This window comes from Acromyrmex echinatior, chromosome 7, assembly GCF_024713525.1.
Source record: "Acromyrmex echinatior isolate Ae372 chromosome 7, ASM2471352v2, whole genome shotgun sequence".
Lineage (NCBI taxonomy): Eukaryota > Metazoa > Arthropoda > Insecta > Hymenoptera > Formicidae > Acromyrmex > Acromyrmex echinatior.
Window position 1 is genome coordinate 1,954,101 of NC_141858.1, and position 18,867 is coordinate 1,972,967.

The 18,867-nt window shown below is 33.0% G+C and overlaps 1 protein-coding gene across 2 annotated transcripts in view; it reads right to left on the reverse strand.

Moving 5' to 3' along the window:
* mahj (LisH and WD40 domain-containing protein mahjong) overlaps positions 1–18,867 on the reverse strand; it is a 107,950-nt gene that overhangs the window by 35,573 nt on the left and 53,510 nt on the right. For both annotated transcript variants that reach the window (XM_087407573.1, XM_011053395.2), the window contains exons 7-9: positions 7,209–7,331; positions 6,845–7,144; positions 6,452–6,649 (exon numbers count right to left, since the gene is read on the reverse strand). In XM_087407573.1, coding sequence (XP_087263699.1) covers positions 6,452–6,649; positions 6,845–7,144; positions 7,209–7,331 — 621 coding nt within the window. The remainder of the gene's footprint in view (positions 1–6,451; positions 6,650–6,844; positions 7,145–7,208; positions 7,332–18,867) is intronic.

Genomic DNA, 18,867 nt, shown 5'->3' on the forward strand with positions numbered 1-18,867 from the left:
AATATTAAATTCATGATTCTTTACTATTTTATTGAATTTTTCAGATATTTGGTTCAGATAAGAAACAAAATCTTTCTTTTTATTAGTTTCATCTATATTTATGCTATTCATTCTATTATTTGCTGTACTGTGAAGTTTTAAACGACTGTTATTTGTTCCGAAAATAAATTCTAATGGATAATGGTTTCAACCTTCCAAATAACGCAATCGATAAGAAATAAATGACAATAGAATTTATAAAAAATATAGAAAAGACATATACAATATATATATATATATATTGTATATGTTCTTTTCTATATATATATATATATATATATATATATATATATAATAAGTTCGACGGCAATCAAATTAGAAATCAATCAATCAACATAATACAAAACATAAAACAACCAATGATTACATATAACAAAATAAATCAATTTTGACATATTCTATCAATTCTTCAAGGCATGAATCCATTGCACAAATGAATAACTAGTGTCGGCTCACATTAACATTTCCTTATTATATCATCATATTTACATTGAGTTTATCTTGAGGAACCTTATATTGTAACTCAAAGAGTAATAAGTATTCTTACTTTATTACTTTGCGTACAGATTAGCACGCCGTATTTTCATTCGCGCTGTTGGATTCTACTATTGGCTTTGAATTTGGAAAGTTCTTATTGAGATTATATTTTGAATTGATAGATAAATATTTGTACAGTTTTAGATTAATAGAATAAAAATGATCAACAAATGAAATGAATCTGTTTCAAAAAATACACTTTTATAAAATTTCTTCATTGATTGTTTTTCATAATTTATATATTATAAATTACAACGATAACTATAATATGAAAATATATTAACTTAGTTAAAATCAATTTTCTAACTGCAATAGTTTCGAAAAAGTTCCTTTTTTAGCACCCGTTTGAAATAGTTTAACAACTCTTAATATTATAAAATTGTTTCTGATACTCATCCTTTGTTGTAATAGTGTTGTAATCGGTTATTAGCTTTATTTTCAGCATTTAGCTATGTCATTATTTGAAAACATTACAATTAAAAAATTAATTTTACATATTTTTGTATTAGTTAACCGTGTAAAATAAGCTCAATAAATTTATCAAAGTCCAGAAAGATGTGCTACCTCAATCTTCTTCTCAATCTAACGTAGTATATATTAGGTGTTGGAATTAATTCGTAGCGTTTTTTAATGAAAGAATGTTATTTATTTCACATGAGCATTAAAAAATACATTAATGAAAGTACTTCCCATCACTTGTAAAACGCTACGAATTAATTCCAACACCTAATAATATTGACTGTAAGGACTGTAATGCGTCATATGTTGGACAAAGCAGATGCCTTAAAACGCGCATAAGTGAACATAGGAATCATATTAATAGAAACACGATCCAACATTCGGTTATCACGACTTATCAACATCGACTTATTTCATGAATTTGATTGGGATAACATACATATTTTAGATGAAAAGCAAATTTTACATAATAGATTGTTATCAGAGATGATACATATTAAAAAACAAAAACTAGACTTGAATCTACAAAACGATACACTTTCTCTCGAGTTATATATAGATCTATTTTCAGAGACGTAATGCTTCCAATCTATATTTTTTATTCTTGGTTATTTATTATTTATTATTTATACTTATTGTCTTTGTAAATACATGTTCTGTTGTCCAATGTTTCTCTCAATTTTCATTTTACATTCGTCTACTAAACAATTATGTCGTGTCTAATACCTCTAATAACTCTTAATTTTGTTTCATGTAAGTGAACTAAAGTTTGATTTTAACTATTATTTATATTAACTTTTTACTTTATTCATAATTGTATTACACAGTAAATGGAACAGTCTAATGGAACATGTACAACAAATCTTATAGGAATAGTTCAATCTTGACAGTCATGTAAGTTTATTTTACTATATTTTTTGTGGATAACTTTATGTTAGCAAATATTTTTTAACTCCTTTTGGTCGGTCGATTCAAAACGAAAAAAATCTCTTTCTTTTTTAGTAAACTTAGTAATTTGATCAAGATTAACTCGGATATCATTATCACATTTTTTTGTATTTTATACGTTAATATTAGGTGTTGGAATTAATTCGTAGCGTTTTACAAGTGATGGGAAGTACTTTCATTAATGTATTTTTTAATGCTCATGTGAAATAAATAACATTCTTTCATTAAAAAACGCTACGAATTAATTCCAACACCTAATAGTTATACTCGTATGCACTATCATTATGTAATTTTGTAATTAATAGTTTAAGTAAATTTCTTTGTACTGAAGAGGACTTTGACCGTAGGTCAAAACGTATACGTTTTAATATTCACTTCGAATAAATAGTATAAAATACGCACGAATAACCAGTGTTGGCTTAAATTGGCATTTTATTATTTTTTAGATTTTTCTTTAGAGCCTATTGATTATCTTTACTTTTTAGATTTTTCTTTAGAGCCTATTGATTATCTTGTTTATAATATATAAATTATGAAAAATCGATGAAGGAATTTCAAAAAAATATCATTTCAGACAGAATTTCATTTGTTAGTTGGTACCATTTTTATTATATTAATCTAAAATTAACGCGAATATTATTTACCTATATTGTAAACATTTAAAACAATTTTAAATGGTACTCTAAAAAGAAAAATCATATGTCAGAAATGGACTATTCAGCGGCATATATATGTATAGGAGTTAAAATATTAATTTTTATCTCTTAATCATCAACAATTCACTTAATTGTATTAAATGAGATGTATAAGGTCTCAAATGGTACAGAAAAGCAAGATACACATGTTAAAAAAAAAAGTTTCCGATTTTTGCAGAAAATATTTTAACAATCAGTTGATAGTGTAATATAAGAAAACTCGAATATTTAATGCACGGTTCCCGTTGTCCGATCGAGTTGAAATTTTACACGATTTATTTTTTTTGGATTGAATTTTGAAGAGTGCTGCGAGAAAAGTTCGAAAAAAATTGTTTCTTCAAAAATAAGGATGGTCCATCCTAATATTGAGTTAGGGAAAAAGTCCTTTTACAAATTGGTAAAAAGACCTTTTCCTTAAAAATGATTAAAATTTAAATTAAAAAAAAAAAGGGTTTTAAAGCTTGAGATCTCTACTTTCGAATGGTTACTATATATTTTGAATTTATGTGAGTTTTGTAATTTTTACATATAAAAAACTACGAGCTGAAAAAATGAAAAATTTTCTTTTTACTTTGTAGGTCTGTAGCGTGCAAAAAAAAGGAGTAATTTTCAACAATTTATCGTGAAAGCTTGAAACTTTTCCTACAAAATCCTTTTTTAAAAATGTTTCTATGATTTTTTGTTCCATTAAAAATCATCATATCGCAATTAAAAATACAGATTCTTAAAGTTGAAAGTGGTGTTTCTTAAAGCTCTATCAAATTTTTTTTAAGATAGAATATATAGGTCGCTAAAAAGTCTTCTTATTTGTAAAAGGACTTTTTATCTAATCCTATATATACAGTGTCCCATTTTAATGTCCTACCCCAAATAACTTTTTTATTTTTGATCTTAGAAAAAAATTTATAAATTTACAAGTGCGGGCGTGTGTAAAAGGGGGTATTTAAAATAATTAAGTATTTTATTGAAGATGTTCGAAGTCACGTCCACTTTGTTAGATACACAAGCGCAATCTTTTATGAAAATTGTTACGCATTCTATTGAGAACAGTTGGTGTTATGCTTCTGAATATGTTACGAATACGTTGTTGCATATTTTCAATAATCATCGGCTCAGTCTCATATACTTTTTCTTTAACATATCCCCAGAGAAAAAAAATCTAATAGCGTCAAATCCGGAGATCTAGGAGACCACTCTTGAGTTTGACTACCTAAACCAATCTATTCTCTTCTGAACACATTATTTAAATAGTCCCTGACGTCGCGTGTTCTGTGAGCAGGAGCCCCATCTTGCATAGACCACATTCGAATAAGTGTCTAAAGATCAACATTTTCTAAAAGAATCGGTAACTGATTTTGCAAAAAAATTAAATAATTTTGCGCATTAAGATTTGTTTGAAAGAAATATATGGACCAATAACGTAACTTATTAAACAGGTCCACATATTAACAGAACATTGCCATTGTAATTCTTCATTGCCAATGTGGAATTTTTATCCGTCGCGTAAGATTTTGTAATTGGGTTGAAAACCAAATAAGACAAGATCCGTTATGCTTTCGTTATATGCTTCTTTTTAATGAAGCCACATTTAATAAGAGTGGAGGCGTCAACAGATATAACTGTCACTATTATTCTGAAGGAAATCTTGGCAATGGAATGAAGAATTACAATGGCAATGGTCTGTTAATATGTGAGCCGGTTTAATAATAGATTACGTTATTGGTCTATATTTTTTTCAAACAAACCTTAATGCACAAAATTATTTAATTATTTTTTTGCAAAATCAGTTACCGATTCTTTTAAAAAATGTTGATTATCAAACACGTATTCGAATGTAGTTTATATATCGAATAATTGTGCTCTACAGGGATTCCTCAAGTGCTATGTAAAAGGATTTTTTATAATATTTAATTTTTCATTAAAAACATTTTGTTTAAAGAAAAATGTTCGGTTTGTCCGGATTTTGGTGACGCACCCTGTATAATTAATGAAAGACGTTTAATTGAAAATTGAAATGAACGAATTCAGTTGAACATTATTCAATTGACTAGAGTTTCTATGATAAGAACTATAGCAAATATTTCTATTTCAACAAAACATGGCAATGTAAATAAAGAAAAATCCATTACAATTTCATTGTGAGCAAGTCTAATGGGCTTTCTACAATAATCCAATTATCTAATTATCAATAAGTTTAAGTCTTAAACCGTAAGAAATTGACCAATCACTATCGAATGTAAGAATAGTCGATCATGATCACACGCACGCACGCTCACCCGCCCGCGCATGCTCACACATTGCTTTTGAAACATTATCGCTAAAGTCGTACATAAAATCAGTGTTTGACTGTAACACAAGCTATCTATACTAAATGCAATGCTTGCATTACTGCAAGCTGTAAGAAGCCAACAATTTTAACAATATCTGCAAAAAAATGATAACGTGAATAAATAAGTGTAAATAATTAAGTATAAAAATGAAAATTGTTTTGTCTTTTTCTGCGATTTTCTCCAAAACAAAACAAAAATGAGCATATTTTTAAAGGGCTATTTTTCTTAATTTATTGCTTCCTTGCACACTCTCGAAGTTTGATCATATAAATTCAAATACTCTGTATATAAGGTATCTCAAACAAATATCTCGAAAATATGGAAGATACAAAAAAAAAAACAGAAGTGTCAAACAAAAGTTGTAAAATTCGAAGGGGGACATAAGAGGGTAACTATTGGTTTGACCTTAGGTGCTATTAAAGTCAGGTCAAAGTCATTTTGAAATTTTTAGACGGGACTCTCCATTTTTCATTACACATTCTTGTGGGTTACCTCGAGAGCTTTTCAAAACATTATAATAAAATTTATTTTCATTTAATATTTTTCTAATTAAAGGGCATAAAACTTACAATTTCGTCGACATTATCCAAGATATCTGACCGACAGTTAAAATTTCCTGAATGTTATTCAGGATTATGACTTGGATAACATTTGTCAAAATCAAGGTTGTTGAAGATTTCATGTTATTTTCATCTTTACCGTAAAAATGAAAATAAGAGGATCGATCTCCAGTGGTCTTGATCTTGATAAATGTTATCTACTTCATGATCCTAAACATTCAAGAGGTTTTAGTCGAACACTTTGCCCTTTCGCCTATGATGCAGACTTTAATATAGCCGCTAAGCCGTTACTGCTGCTATGCATGCCGCACGCATGTGAATCATGTGTCTCACATGTGGATTAGAGAGACACATCTTCATATTAGGACACATATGTATAGTGATGATATGCGCGCACGCCGTGCGGATAATTCGATATCATGATATCACTGTGCGGATATTTTTTTATCTGGATAATGTCGGTGGAACTGTAACTTTTAAGCCCTATATACAACTCAAAAAATATTTAATGAAAATAACTTTTATTATAATGTTTTGAAAAGTTCTCTATGTAAATTACTAGTAATAAACTATGAGAATATGCAATAAAAAATGGAGAGACTCATTCAAAAAATTCCATGTGACCTTGCTCTGATCTTGATAAAACCACCTAATATTAAACTAATGCCACCATCTCATGTCACAAAACTTTTATATAAAACGTTTTTCTCTGAAATATTTTGTTTCCAAGATAAAAATTTAACGTTTTATTTTATACATAGTGTGCGTGCATGCGTGCGTATGTGTGTATTTGTATGTACGTGCATATAATAAATAAAAAATATATTTTTTATCTAAAAGATTTTTAAAAAATCTTATTGAGATCTCAATAGTTTCAGCTTACAGTTACACTTGTAGGATTTCGGTATGTAAAAGGTTGATATGTTGTTGTAGCTCTTATAATTGTAGATGATTCCAAATTTGCTTCTCTGTGTAATACACTAGCCGTTTCAGTTAAACCTTTTGACATAAGATGCTGATATATTAATTGATTAAGTTGTTGTTCATTATATTGTATTCTCGTCTGTGCTACAACATTAGCCTACAATAAAAAATTATTTTGTGTGAAAATATTATATAATTATAAGAAAAGATAAATAAAGAGATAAATGCTAGTTTCTTTGATGCTAAATATAAACTCAACAGTACTTCAAAATTGTCAAAGAATTTATAATTGATAAAAAGTGTAATTATTCGAAATATGTGTAGTTATGTATGCAAATTAATAGAAGCTTACCCTATGTAAACTGACTAAGGAAATTTCATATTCTGCACCTGTTGGTTTTGCTTTACCAGATACCCTTTCCATTAATTCAAGAGCATACTTTTGGAAAGTAACATGTTCTTGCCGTTTCTCTTGTAAAATAGGATCTTTCATAAGTGACTGAATTTGCCCATTTGTAAACATTGGTAACTTGCTAATAATCTGTCTAACTTTCTCACTACGTGCTAATCCAGCTAATGCGCGACATGCTAACGCTCGTATACTATCGGCATCAGTGATGGGTGTTTTTACCATCATTAATTGCAGTAATACCTGTTAAAAAACAATTTTATATAAATTATATTAATCCAAATAATTAACATATGATAACACATACCATTATTCCATTATTTGATCTAACGCTTTCCCATACTTTTTGTATCAATTCTTCGCTATTGTGAATATTTGCTTTTTTCTTAGTAGATCCCGTTATAGAATATCTAGCTACATTTCCTCCAACCTTAAAAATTCAAATGTAGTCATTAAGATATTTTAAAAAATATATACATATACAGGGTTGGCCATATTCGACGGAAAGATGTTTTTTTTTCAATCATGGGAAACGTCGTTACTCGATCTAACATCTCTTTCCCATGATTGAAAAAAAAACATCTTTCCGTCGAATATGGCCAACCCTGTATATGGTATTCTATGTATAGGTATCCTATGTATATGTATTGTACTCACAAGGAGAGGCTCAGACGTTCGGAATTTAGAAAAATTAGAAACTTATGGTACGCGAAGTGTATCACCTAGACATTATTTTAGTCAAGCAATAAGACGCGCTTTTCAGTCAATGTCGAGAAAATAGACTTTGAAAAATTCCGAGCGAGGTATGTACACTGAACATTAAGCAGATATCAACGAGTCCCATGGCACAATGGGTACTGCTCTTGCCTAGTAGTCACTGGATCGCAGATTCGATTCTCTATCGGCATTTTCTTTTTTCTTTTTTATCATTTTAATATTTAATAGTTATTTTTATGTAAAATCAATCAAGTTTATAATAATCAACGGATATTCAATATAAATTATTTATTTATTATTTAAATTATTATATTAAATTATTTATATTAAATTATTTATTTATTATTTATTTATTATATTAATAAAAATTACATTTCGTTTATAACGTAATGGAAAATAAAATCCAATGATATGATAAATAAAATCCAATACAACGAGAACATTAAACACGGTTTTCTTTTTGCATTAAGATTTATTTTTTGTATGCCTTTATTTTATTTGATTGATTTTATTTTATTTGATTTCATTTTTTGCTTAATTTTGTAGTTTAACTTGAAATTTTTATATATTTTTGAATATAATTAGGAACACAAAATTCTCGAAAACATTCAATTCTCGGAATCACAAGGGAAAGAAACAATGACAAATTTCACAGATATTCAATGCGGTTCATTTGGATCCTCGGGTCGATCACTTCTTCAGGTAATAGTATAGATCGAATGGACGTATGGGGAACGAAAGAAAGTAAAGACGTTGGATAGGCGAAGGAATGAAGGAAGGTGTAATAGAAGCTCATGTAATAGTGGGCCATTTAACATCGCATATCATTTATATTGAATATCCATTGATTACTATAAATTTGATTAATTTTACGTAGAAATAACATAAATAATATTAAAATAATATTAAAATAAAAAAAAAGGAAAAAGAAAGTGCAGGCAGAGAATCGAACTAGTGATTCAGCGATTACTAGAGATCCTATATAATCAGAGTTTAGCAAAAACGTTTAGCACAACTTCTGATTGGTTCTCCACTTGGTATTCTTCGGATAGCTTCGTACATTGTCGGAAAATGAAAAGAATGGAAAGAAAAGAAAGAGATAGATGGCTACAAGCAGATGAGTCTCAAAGAGGTTAGAAATCGCTCCGAGATCTCAAAGAGAAAATTAACAAATTACAATTGCACAATTCGGCAAATTGATCAATTCAATTGGTTTCTTTAAGAATTGTCATCATGTATTGCCTGTCACGTATTTTAACACTTTTTGCGCATGCGTTTATACGAGAAAGCAATATCTGTTATCTCTTTCTATCTGCCATATTTGGTCTACATTCGCCAAACTCTGACTGTAGGATCTCTAGCGATTACTAGAGTTTTTCTAGTAAGAGTTACGACACCTGTCTCGCGCGCGTGCGCATCCGCCATTAATTAAGGAAGCATGCGTATGAGATAGAGTGAGAAAGCAACAAGCTATTTCTCTATCTTACTATCGCTTTCGTTCCTTGAATATGGCGGAACCAATCAAAAATCATCACTCGATGGCTTAACTTTTACTAGAGGAACTCTAGCGATTACTAGATAAGAGCGTTATCCGTTGCGCCACGGAATTCGTTGATACCTGCTTAATGGATTCAAGTTGGCCATTTTCTCGGGTAGTCATTGAAATCTTTATTTAACGGGTATTTTGAATATTTTAACTTATTTCACTTCCCAGTTTTCCTAGTTTTTCCCTATTCTATCTCTATTTTTGGTCTCTTTTCTTTTTTCCCACTTTTACTTTGTTTCCTACTTTAGATTCTCTGTGGCGGAGGTATGCGAGAGAATCCGCCTGCGAGAATAACCGCTCCGGACCCGGGAGGGACGCGTTCCCTTAATCCGCGCACGAATAAAACATCAGTTTCTTTCGAAGAACTTGATAGCTTTTTCGAAAAAGCCAGCAATAAGTCTTCACAATCTAGGACTTTATCTCCTTATAAGTTATACGTGCCAAATACCTCGGCATTCCTCAAGTCATCGTCTGTGAATTCCCCTCCCGAGATGCTTAAAGAAAGGTAAGAAGAGTAAAAAAACTAAAGTAAGATCATCTTCGGTTTCAGAGCAAGCAAACAAACTTAATGTCCCCTCAACTGAGGTAATCTGGAAAAAGATCTCGCTCCCCCTTCCTTTCCTCTTATCAGATATTTCGAATTCTTTGATGCTCTCTTCGCAAATTCTCGATAAAGTCGATCTGATGCCAAGCAATGACGAACGGTGCAACATGGTGACTTCTCCATTATTGGCTGAAGAGTTGCCCAGCGCACAGAAAAAACGCCCTCATCAAGCAGAGAGTACAACAGGGGAACCCTCTTTAAAAACACTGAAAGGTCCTTCTATCAGTAAATCCGCCCTCTCATCGGAATTCACGTGCGTGTATGACTCGAAGGATCTTCCCCCATACGTAGTAACAAAAATTAAAAGATTTTGGATAATGATAGCTCGCCTCAGCCCTATTATGATTAGTTGTGTAGTTACTAAATTAGTCGGTAATAATAATATCACTGAGGTAAAGTCTGCTGGACGGAATAAAGTATCTATTTCCTTTAATAACTATAAAAAAATTAACAGCCTTGTTCAGTTTGATGCTCTCAAAGCTCACCAGCTGAAAACTTCGATCCCTGCTTTTAAGGTGATGAAATCTGGCGAAACGTCTCCCTTGATATTTTCGAGGAAACAATTTGTAAAGAGTTTACTTCGGCTACTAAGATAATTTCGGCTCATAGACTTTGCCGCAAGGAGCGTAAGAAGGACAAGGATGAACTCATCCCTACTTATTCAGTGATGATAAAATTCCAAGGCCAGTTCCTTCCATCTGCTGTAAGATACATGTTTGTTTCCTTTCCTATATACTGCCGTATATTTTCCGAGTTCTCATGCTTTTCCTGCTTAAGATTTGGACACATTAGTTCTGATTCCAAGAGTGCTGCACGCTGTGCAAAATGCGGCCAATAGACATTCAAAATTGGAAGAGTGCCCACGCCACCAGCTTCCTCCCTGTTGTTGCAATTGCAGTCAGGAACACTTCTCATCTCCTACAAAATGCCCCTTGTACGCGAGTCAAAGGCAAATTTACCAATATGCGAGAATAGAGAATATTTCATATGCCAAAGCTCGCAGCAAACTGGGAATCTCTTCAGCTCCTTCATCCACTTCCTCCCTCCAGCCCTCTATATCCCATTCTGACTTCCCCTTCCTCCTTCATTCCCCTTCCCTCGTTCTCTCATACTATGAATGTACACAATGGTAAATACTCGTACATACAAGAAACATCTCGCGAGGCGTATGAAAAAATGTACATTATGGAATATCTCCAAATTCTTCTTTCTTCCCAACTAAGAGTGCTCCTCCTCCATGTTTTTCTTATCTCAACGTTAATCCTTACGATCTGTTGGGATCCATCTCGGATCTCGGGGACATGTAACCGAGTTACGGGAGACCGTTGTACAGTGAGAAGACTCGCTCTCCCCCTTCGGCTTCCGCACAACAACATAATGAGTGCATGCTAAACAGCTCTCTCCTTGCGCCTTCTTACATCCCTCTACCGGGATCGGAGGGGCGGAGCAGGATTAACGCCATGCGCATAATATATGTTTTATTGCTCCTTATAGAAGATGAGAAAATCAATATCTATCTCATCTGTTGACCCATACCCCTCCTCTTAATCCCTCTCATCCATCAACTTCCCTCCCTCCCTCATCCTCCTCCCTTCTTCTTCCTCCTTTCCTCTCATCCCAGTTACCAGCCAGGATAGAATAGTTTTCATACGTATCTTGTCAGTCTTATAAGTACAATAATTATTTTAATACAAAATATCATCACAAGTAATCCAGTAACTAATAATGATCCACATTTAGGAAACGGACTTCGCTAAATCCATGAATCCCTTGAAGCTTTTAACAACAACACACACAATGGCCAATAATTCCTCAATATATATCCAGTCTTACAAAGGCTCTTACTTTCTTAGATTGCTATTCTGGAATTATCGTGGTCTACTTTAAAAGACCCGAGATAGAAAAACTATTAGAAGATCTTGACATCAATATTCTTACCGAAACATGTCTGAATTCATTTACCTTTTCGATCAGAGATTTTGATTGTCTTCGTTTCAACTTGTCTGCCAACGATTAGAGGAATGCTTATCTTTGTTCACAACACAATCCAGTTTTATGGGCTCGAACCTCAATGATTTGACCGGTACTTTAAACCTTTCCTGCTTAAACCAATTCTGTACATACCTTTCTTTCCCATTCCATTAGGGCCCCCTCAATTCTTGATCTTGTCTTCACTTCTCCTAACTTCTCTCTCTTATCTGTAACGTAGTGATCGGTGAGGATTTGCATGGTAATAATCAATTTCTGGTTTTCATTGAGATCAACTCGTTTGCCCATTCGGTTAACATCTTTTCTAATAAAATCCGTTTCTCTCGGACTCAATGACAATGTGTCAGAGTCTGGTTGGAGGAACATGTCGAAGAATTTCCTGCCTTAGTTCTATCATGCTCTCCAAGATTATAATTTTATTCGGCACATTATGTCGTGTATAAATCGCATTTCCTCCCAGAAAAAACCGGAAAAACCCAAGTTTTACAAGAGCAGGGACCGTCCGTCTCCTGGTGCGATGAGGCGGTTAAAAATAGTTCCTTTCTTCTTAAAGCTTACAAATTAGTACCTTCTATCGAAAACTATGATGCGTATCGCGAGGCGGTCTGCCAAATGTGAAAGATCCTTTGCAGGGCTAAACGTAAAGAATGGAGAGATTACTGCGAAAACCTTTAGTTATCTTACTCCCTTCCCGGAGGTTTGGCACATACTCAAGCGATTTAAGACATTTGTTCTCTGAGGGCGAGTCGCATTCTTTCCGCAGTAAGAACGCCATTGAGGCACAGGAAACTATTGATAAATTCTGTCCTTCATCTTGCTCTCATCCTACTTCTTACATTCCTGAGCGTACGGGGAGACGCCTCGTCTGGCTGAATTCACTATTCAGTTTTAATAAAATTAAAGCAGCATTGAACTCAGTTAAACCTGATTCTCTTGTCCGAATCATGTGAGCTACCACGTACTTAAAATCCTTCCTGAAAAGCTTTTACTATGCCTATTAAACTTACTTAACCTACTTTATCAATTCTCCTCTTTCCCTGATCAATAGACTCATTCGTTTATCCACCTTAAGCCCTCCCTAAGCCGCATGGTTCGGGCTATCGACTCATCTCTCTTGTGCGCTGAAAGTTTTGGAACGCATGGTACTCAATAGAATTTATTGGATTACAAAATCTCTTTCCTCTCCTCCTCGTGTCTCTCATTCCTGACAATTCGGACTCAGAAAGTTCAGATTCTGCCAAGATACAATAATTAACTATTCTCACTATACATATTCATATGGCCTTTATTAAAAAACAAGAGACAAGCCATTTTCATAGACATAAAGTCGTCTTTTGATAATGTTCTCCCACATATTCTGATTCAAGATCTTATCGATTTGGGTATCATAGAACCATGGTCTTTCTCCCCCCGCGTCTTATCAAATTCATTAATAATTTAATCGCATCGCGTAACATTTAATTTGTTGTTCAAGGCTCCCTATTTTCTCCGTTTGTCTCACGTAAGAAAACTCCACAAAATTCCATTCTTAGCCCAACTCGGTTTAATATTTACTTCAGAAAAATTAATAACGTTCTGAACCCTAATACCTCTTTCTTCAGTTCGCCGATGACATTGTCATTTATGCTTCTAAGTATGAAGGAAGCTCTTCACTCAGTTGAACGACATACAATCTGATGAATAGAGGTCTCGAAATATCTTCCAACAAAACGTAGATAATTCTCTAAAAGAAAATAGGAATCTCTCAGTTAACTTGGCGGGGAAGATCATTCCGATAAGATTTTTGGGAGTCGAATTGGACTCTAAACTGTCAGGAAAGAAACATATGAAATATGTAAGGACAGACGCATCAATTCAATTATATCGGCCTTAAGGGGCACATGATGGGGGAGGAGGGGAAGAGGGCTAATCCAAGCCTCCTTCTATCTATTTATAAATCCATGATTCGCACGTCTCTTATCTTTGCACTTAAGGATAGCCAGAGCTTACTTAAAGTTCAACGCGTACAAAATCAAGCCCTATGTTTAGTTTGTGGTTCGTGTCTCTATCCCGATAAATGCACGCAGAAACTAAAAAATCCCTTCTGAATCAGAGGTTTGATTACTTAACAGCCACATATTTTCTCAAAAGAGAAATTCCTTCAGAATTCTTTTCACTCCACCATTACTGACATCACATACTCAATCTTGCCACCTCAAATCTCTAGAAATTTAAAATCTATTCCTCTGCAAAGCATGCAACTATTTTCGAAAATACATTCTGAGATATTTTAAGCGATTCCACTATTTTCTACATGGATGGTCTAACATCGATGATAGTATATATGTGGATTCTGCGGTTTACTTTCCACAGCTAAACCTAAAAGAAATGTATATAAACTATTCTCTTACGTAACAGTTTTTATGGCCGAAATTTGGGCTTTATACAACGCTTTGCTCATAACTCTGCATGACAATTTAGAGCAGGTTACCATAGTCGGACTCAAAAAGCGTTCTCGATGCACTTAAAGGATTAAAAAGCGTTCTCGAGCACTTAAGGGATCCTATAATAGAACGAATAATTATTTCGTACACTAAAGCCTTAATCGAGGAGACTAAATTTAATAAAACTCAATTCAATTTTACATGGGTCTTCTCACATTGTGGCATCCGCGGCAATGAGATCACCGATGAGCTGGTCAAGAGAGCTTGTCGAAGGTGTCGAATATAACTTTAAGGTCCCCTATTCGGATCTGTTCTCAATACTTAAAGCATATTTAGGTAAGGAGTTCGGTAAATACATACAAAAAACATCTCGGGAAAAGGGAATTTATTTTTCCCATAATTTTTATGTGAAGAAGAAAAGACCATGGTTCTATGATACCCATATCTCTCGCATGTTGGTAACCATGGTGAATCGATTGAGAAGCAATCATTTCAACCTCAACCATAGCTTCTTCCGAAAAAACTTAATTAATGATCCTTCCGGTCCGTGTGGAGCCCCTCTTCAAGACCTCGTTCATACCATCTTCGATTGCTCCATCTCTGAATCCTACTCCCTTGTGACAGACATTTCAAGATATTTCCCAAGATAACACGCTAAACCTTAATGACTCAATTATTATCCACGCCCTATGTAATCCTTCTGCCAGAACATGCCGTTTGTTCGCGAGTTTTGGTATCGCCTGCAACCGGAATTTCTAATTTAAATTTTCGCGGCGCTTTCTCGCGGCGCTTTCTCGCGGCACATTTGTGGCGCTCCTGCACTTGCGTTCGGCTTTGACCATCCTTTCCAGCGGCGCGTCTTAGCCCGCTAGCCCTCCTGCTTAGAACCTGTTGAGGCTTTGAGTGCAGTGACGAATCATATCGTCATACACTAATTCCTCTGAATATTTGACACTCATCGCTTCAGGAAAATTTTACGCCGTGATCTGGCCGTATTATTTCTGCATACTTGGAAGCAGGAGCCATTAACTAAGAAGAAGAAGAAGAAGATACCTGCTTAAGTGTACACCATAACCATCTTTATTTTCAGGTCGTAACAGTGTAAATTTGACAACGTTGCGTGCTGGCCGACCAAGAGGAATATACTCATGTATAAAATACACCTAAGTACTAAAAATTTCTTATTTGTAACTATCAACAAGATCAATAATTTTGAAAAAAAGCTATTTTCTGATATCTAATCTTTTGAATGAAGAAAATTGTCAGAAAAGTGAATATTTTCTTATGTGATTGTCTTAACATCAATTGAAGAGATGGACGGAATAACGGCCTAATTATAAAATCTTGATATTAATAAAAATTAAAATAACTTGCTTTTTATTATACACAAATGAGTACAATATCAAAAATGAATTTATGTAATATCTTTAAGAAGTTACATGTTACAATATTTTTCTATTATAATTAATAATAAATGAAAAAGCTAATTGTTTAAGGAAAAAGGGCCTAAGAATTGTGCCTTTATTCCGCCCAACCTCTCAATTATAAATGATTATATTAGGTGTTGGAATTAATTCGTAGCGTTTTACAAGTGATGGGAAGTACTTTCATTAATGTATTTTTTAATGCTCATGTGAAATAAATAACATTCTTTCATTAAAAAACGCTACGAATTAATTCCAACACCTAATAAATATCATTATTTTATGTTTATTTTCTTGTAGATACAAAATGCTTGATAAGTGTTGCATTCCAGACTATAAAAGCAATTATAAAACAGAAAAGGAAAACATAATTTTTATTTTTGAGTTTCTAAAAGATGAAAAATTACAACTATGGTTAAAAAATATTCCTCGAAAAGACTGGATACCAGGAAAACTAGCTGTGGTTTATGAAAAATTTTTAACGGGCATTTATTTCAAAGAAAGAATATTATAAAGATGAGAACGGTATAGAAAAATTTTTTCCTAGACAGAGATCTATGTTACACTGTTATATCTACAATATCAAATTTAACCTAATGTAAATAGTCACCACTGCTCCTATTCAATTATATCATTATTTTATACTGAAATACGTAAGTTATATTTGACATTGTATAAAATCAAATTAACACGATGTAATGTCAAATTTAAGTATCGATTTAGTATAAAATAACGATATATTTAGTAGGAGCAGTGGTAACTAATTATATTAGGTTAAATTTGATACTATAGATTGAACAGAATAGTTTCTCAAGCAATTCAAACATTATTTTCAAATTTACCAAAATATTTATCTATACCACTGACAACAACTCTACAAGATTCTGAAACAAAAAAAAAACAAGTCTTAATTAAGCAGCAGAAAGAAAAAAACTGAAGAATTACAACGTGATATAATTTTAAATTATGAATTTTTTTGTCTGCTGTAAAACGTCATATCGTAAGATTGGACATCTGGTAACAACATAACCTTGAAATATTAGCGATTTTGTATCAGCATCATATATCTTTTTTCGTGCGAAAATGTCGAGTTTTGAGCCGAATAAACGTCATTTGCGGGAGCTTTTGATTTACTTCTTTAATTTGAAGAAATCTGCAGCTGAGGCGCATCGATTGCTTGTAGAAGCATATGGTGAGGCTGCCTTAAGTGAAAGAAGTTGTCGTGAGTGGTTTCGAAAGTTTAAGAACGGTGAATTTGACGTCGAAGACAAAGAACGTAGCGGAAGGCCGAAAGTGTACGAAGACGCGGAATTGGAATCATTATTGGATGAAGATTCGTGCCAAACGCAAGAAGCACTTGCACTTACATTAGGAGTGACTCAACCAGCAATTTCACATCGCTTAAAATCATTAGGAATGATTCAAAAGCAAGGAAATTGGATTCCATATGAACTGACGCCGAGAAACGTTGAACGCCGATTTTTCACATGTGGCTGCTTGCCAGGCACAAACGAAAGGGTTTTTTGCATCGTATAGTCACTGGTTATGAAAAATGGATTCACTACGATAACCCAAAGAAGAAAAAATCATGGGGACCACCTGGCCATGCTTCAACATCAACAGCCAAGCCGAACATTCATGGAAAAAAGCTCATGTTGTGTATTTGGTGGGATCAGCTTGGTGTCGTATATTATGAGTTGCTCAAACCGAATGAAACCATTACTGGGGCTCTCTATCGAACACAATTGATGAGATTGAGCCGAGTACTCAAGGAAAAACGCGCCCACTACTACTCCAGACACGACAAAGTTATTCTTCTGCATGATAATGCTCGTCCACATGTTGCGGCGCCGGTCAAAACCTATTTGGAAACACTCAATTGGGAAGTTTTATCCCACCCGCCGTATTCACCAGACATTGCTCTTTCTGATTACTACTTGTTTCGATCGATGGCACATGGTCTGTCTGAGCAACACTTCACATCATATGAAGATACCAAAAATTGGGTCGATTCGTGGATAGCTTCAAAAGATGAAGCATTCTTCCGACGCGATATCCGTATGCTGCCAGAAAGATGGGAAAAAGTAGTGGCTAGCGATGGACAATACTTCGAATAAAACATTATGTACTGTTCTTTCACAATAAATGCCCAATTTTTGATAAAAAACGGCGGAAACTTATTTATACTACTAACTTATTTATACTCCTACAATTATTTAAGAACAGAATTAATATAACAAAAAATTTGAAATATGAAATATAAATAAATTTGTAACCATAAAATAGTATTATATAAGATCGCTTTCACTAATTTACTTAAAGCTCAAGGATGTATTAATGTTAATAATGATTAAACAATTAAATTTCAGAACAGTAGTTTTATAGATTATGGATGATTTGAAATGGATTCTGAAAAACAGTAAAAAATTAAACAGATAATCACAAATAAAGAATATTTTCAAGACAAGATACGGAAAATAACAGACACTGCGTGTTGTATGTATATGCGTTAATATTTATCTAGTATGACTTCAATCATTTCTCAATAATAATGACAGTAAAAATGAAAATAATAATGAGGAAAAAGTGAGGAAATTAAATTTTATTGTTAAGAGACTAATTGAGAAACTTGATTAAATTTAAGGGCCGATTCTGTAACTTTTAACAACAGTCATTGATGTTGCGCAGATATCATGTAGAGTGAAAAAGCTGCGCAATGACATCAACAATTGTCGTTAAGAGTTATAAAATAGGCCTCTTAGTTCGATTAACTTATTATATAGCAAGCCGGTTATTATCAGTTGATGCAACGTTGCCATATTAGGTACCGCGACTTGGAAATAAAGATGACCATGACATACCCCGCTCGAAATTTTTTAAAGTCGATTTTCTCAACATTGACTGAAAAGCGCGTTTTACTGCTTGGCCAAAATAAAGTTTAGATGATAAACTTTACGTAATAAGTTTCGGATTTTTCTAAATTCCGAACATCCGAGCCTCTCCTTGTCAAAGTGAATAATTTTAATTTATTCACCCAAATATCTCAAAATCTGTAAGTTTCAGAAGAAAACTTTTTAGACAAAAGTTGCACAGTCTGGAGAAGGACAAATAATGGTAAAATTAATTTTTGAAAAAAAATTTTTTTTTTAAATTCATCGCCCATTTATTAAAATGAAATATACGATTAGTGTATTCTGCATTAAAAAATATTAAAATATAGTTATAAAAAAATCAGTACTTTATGAAATTTTATACATTATTTT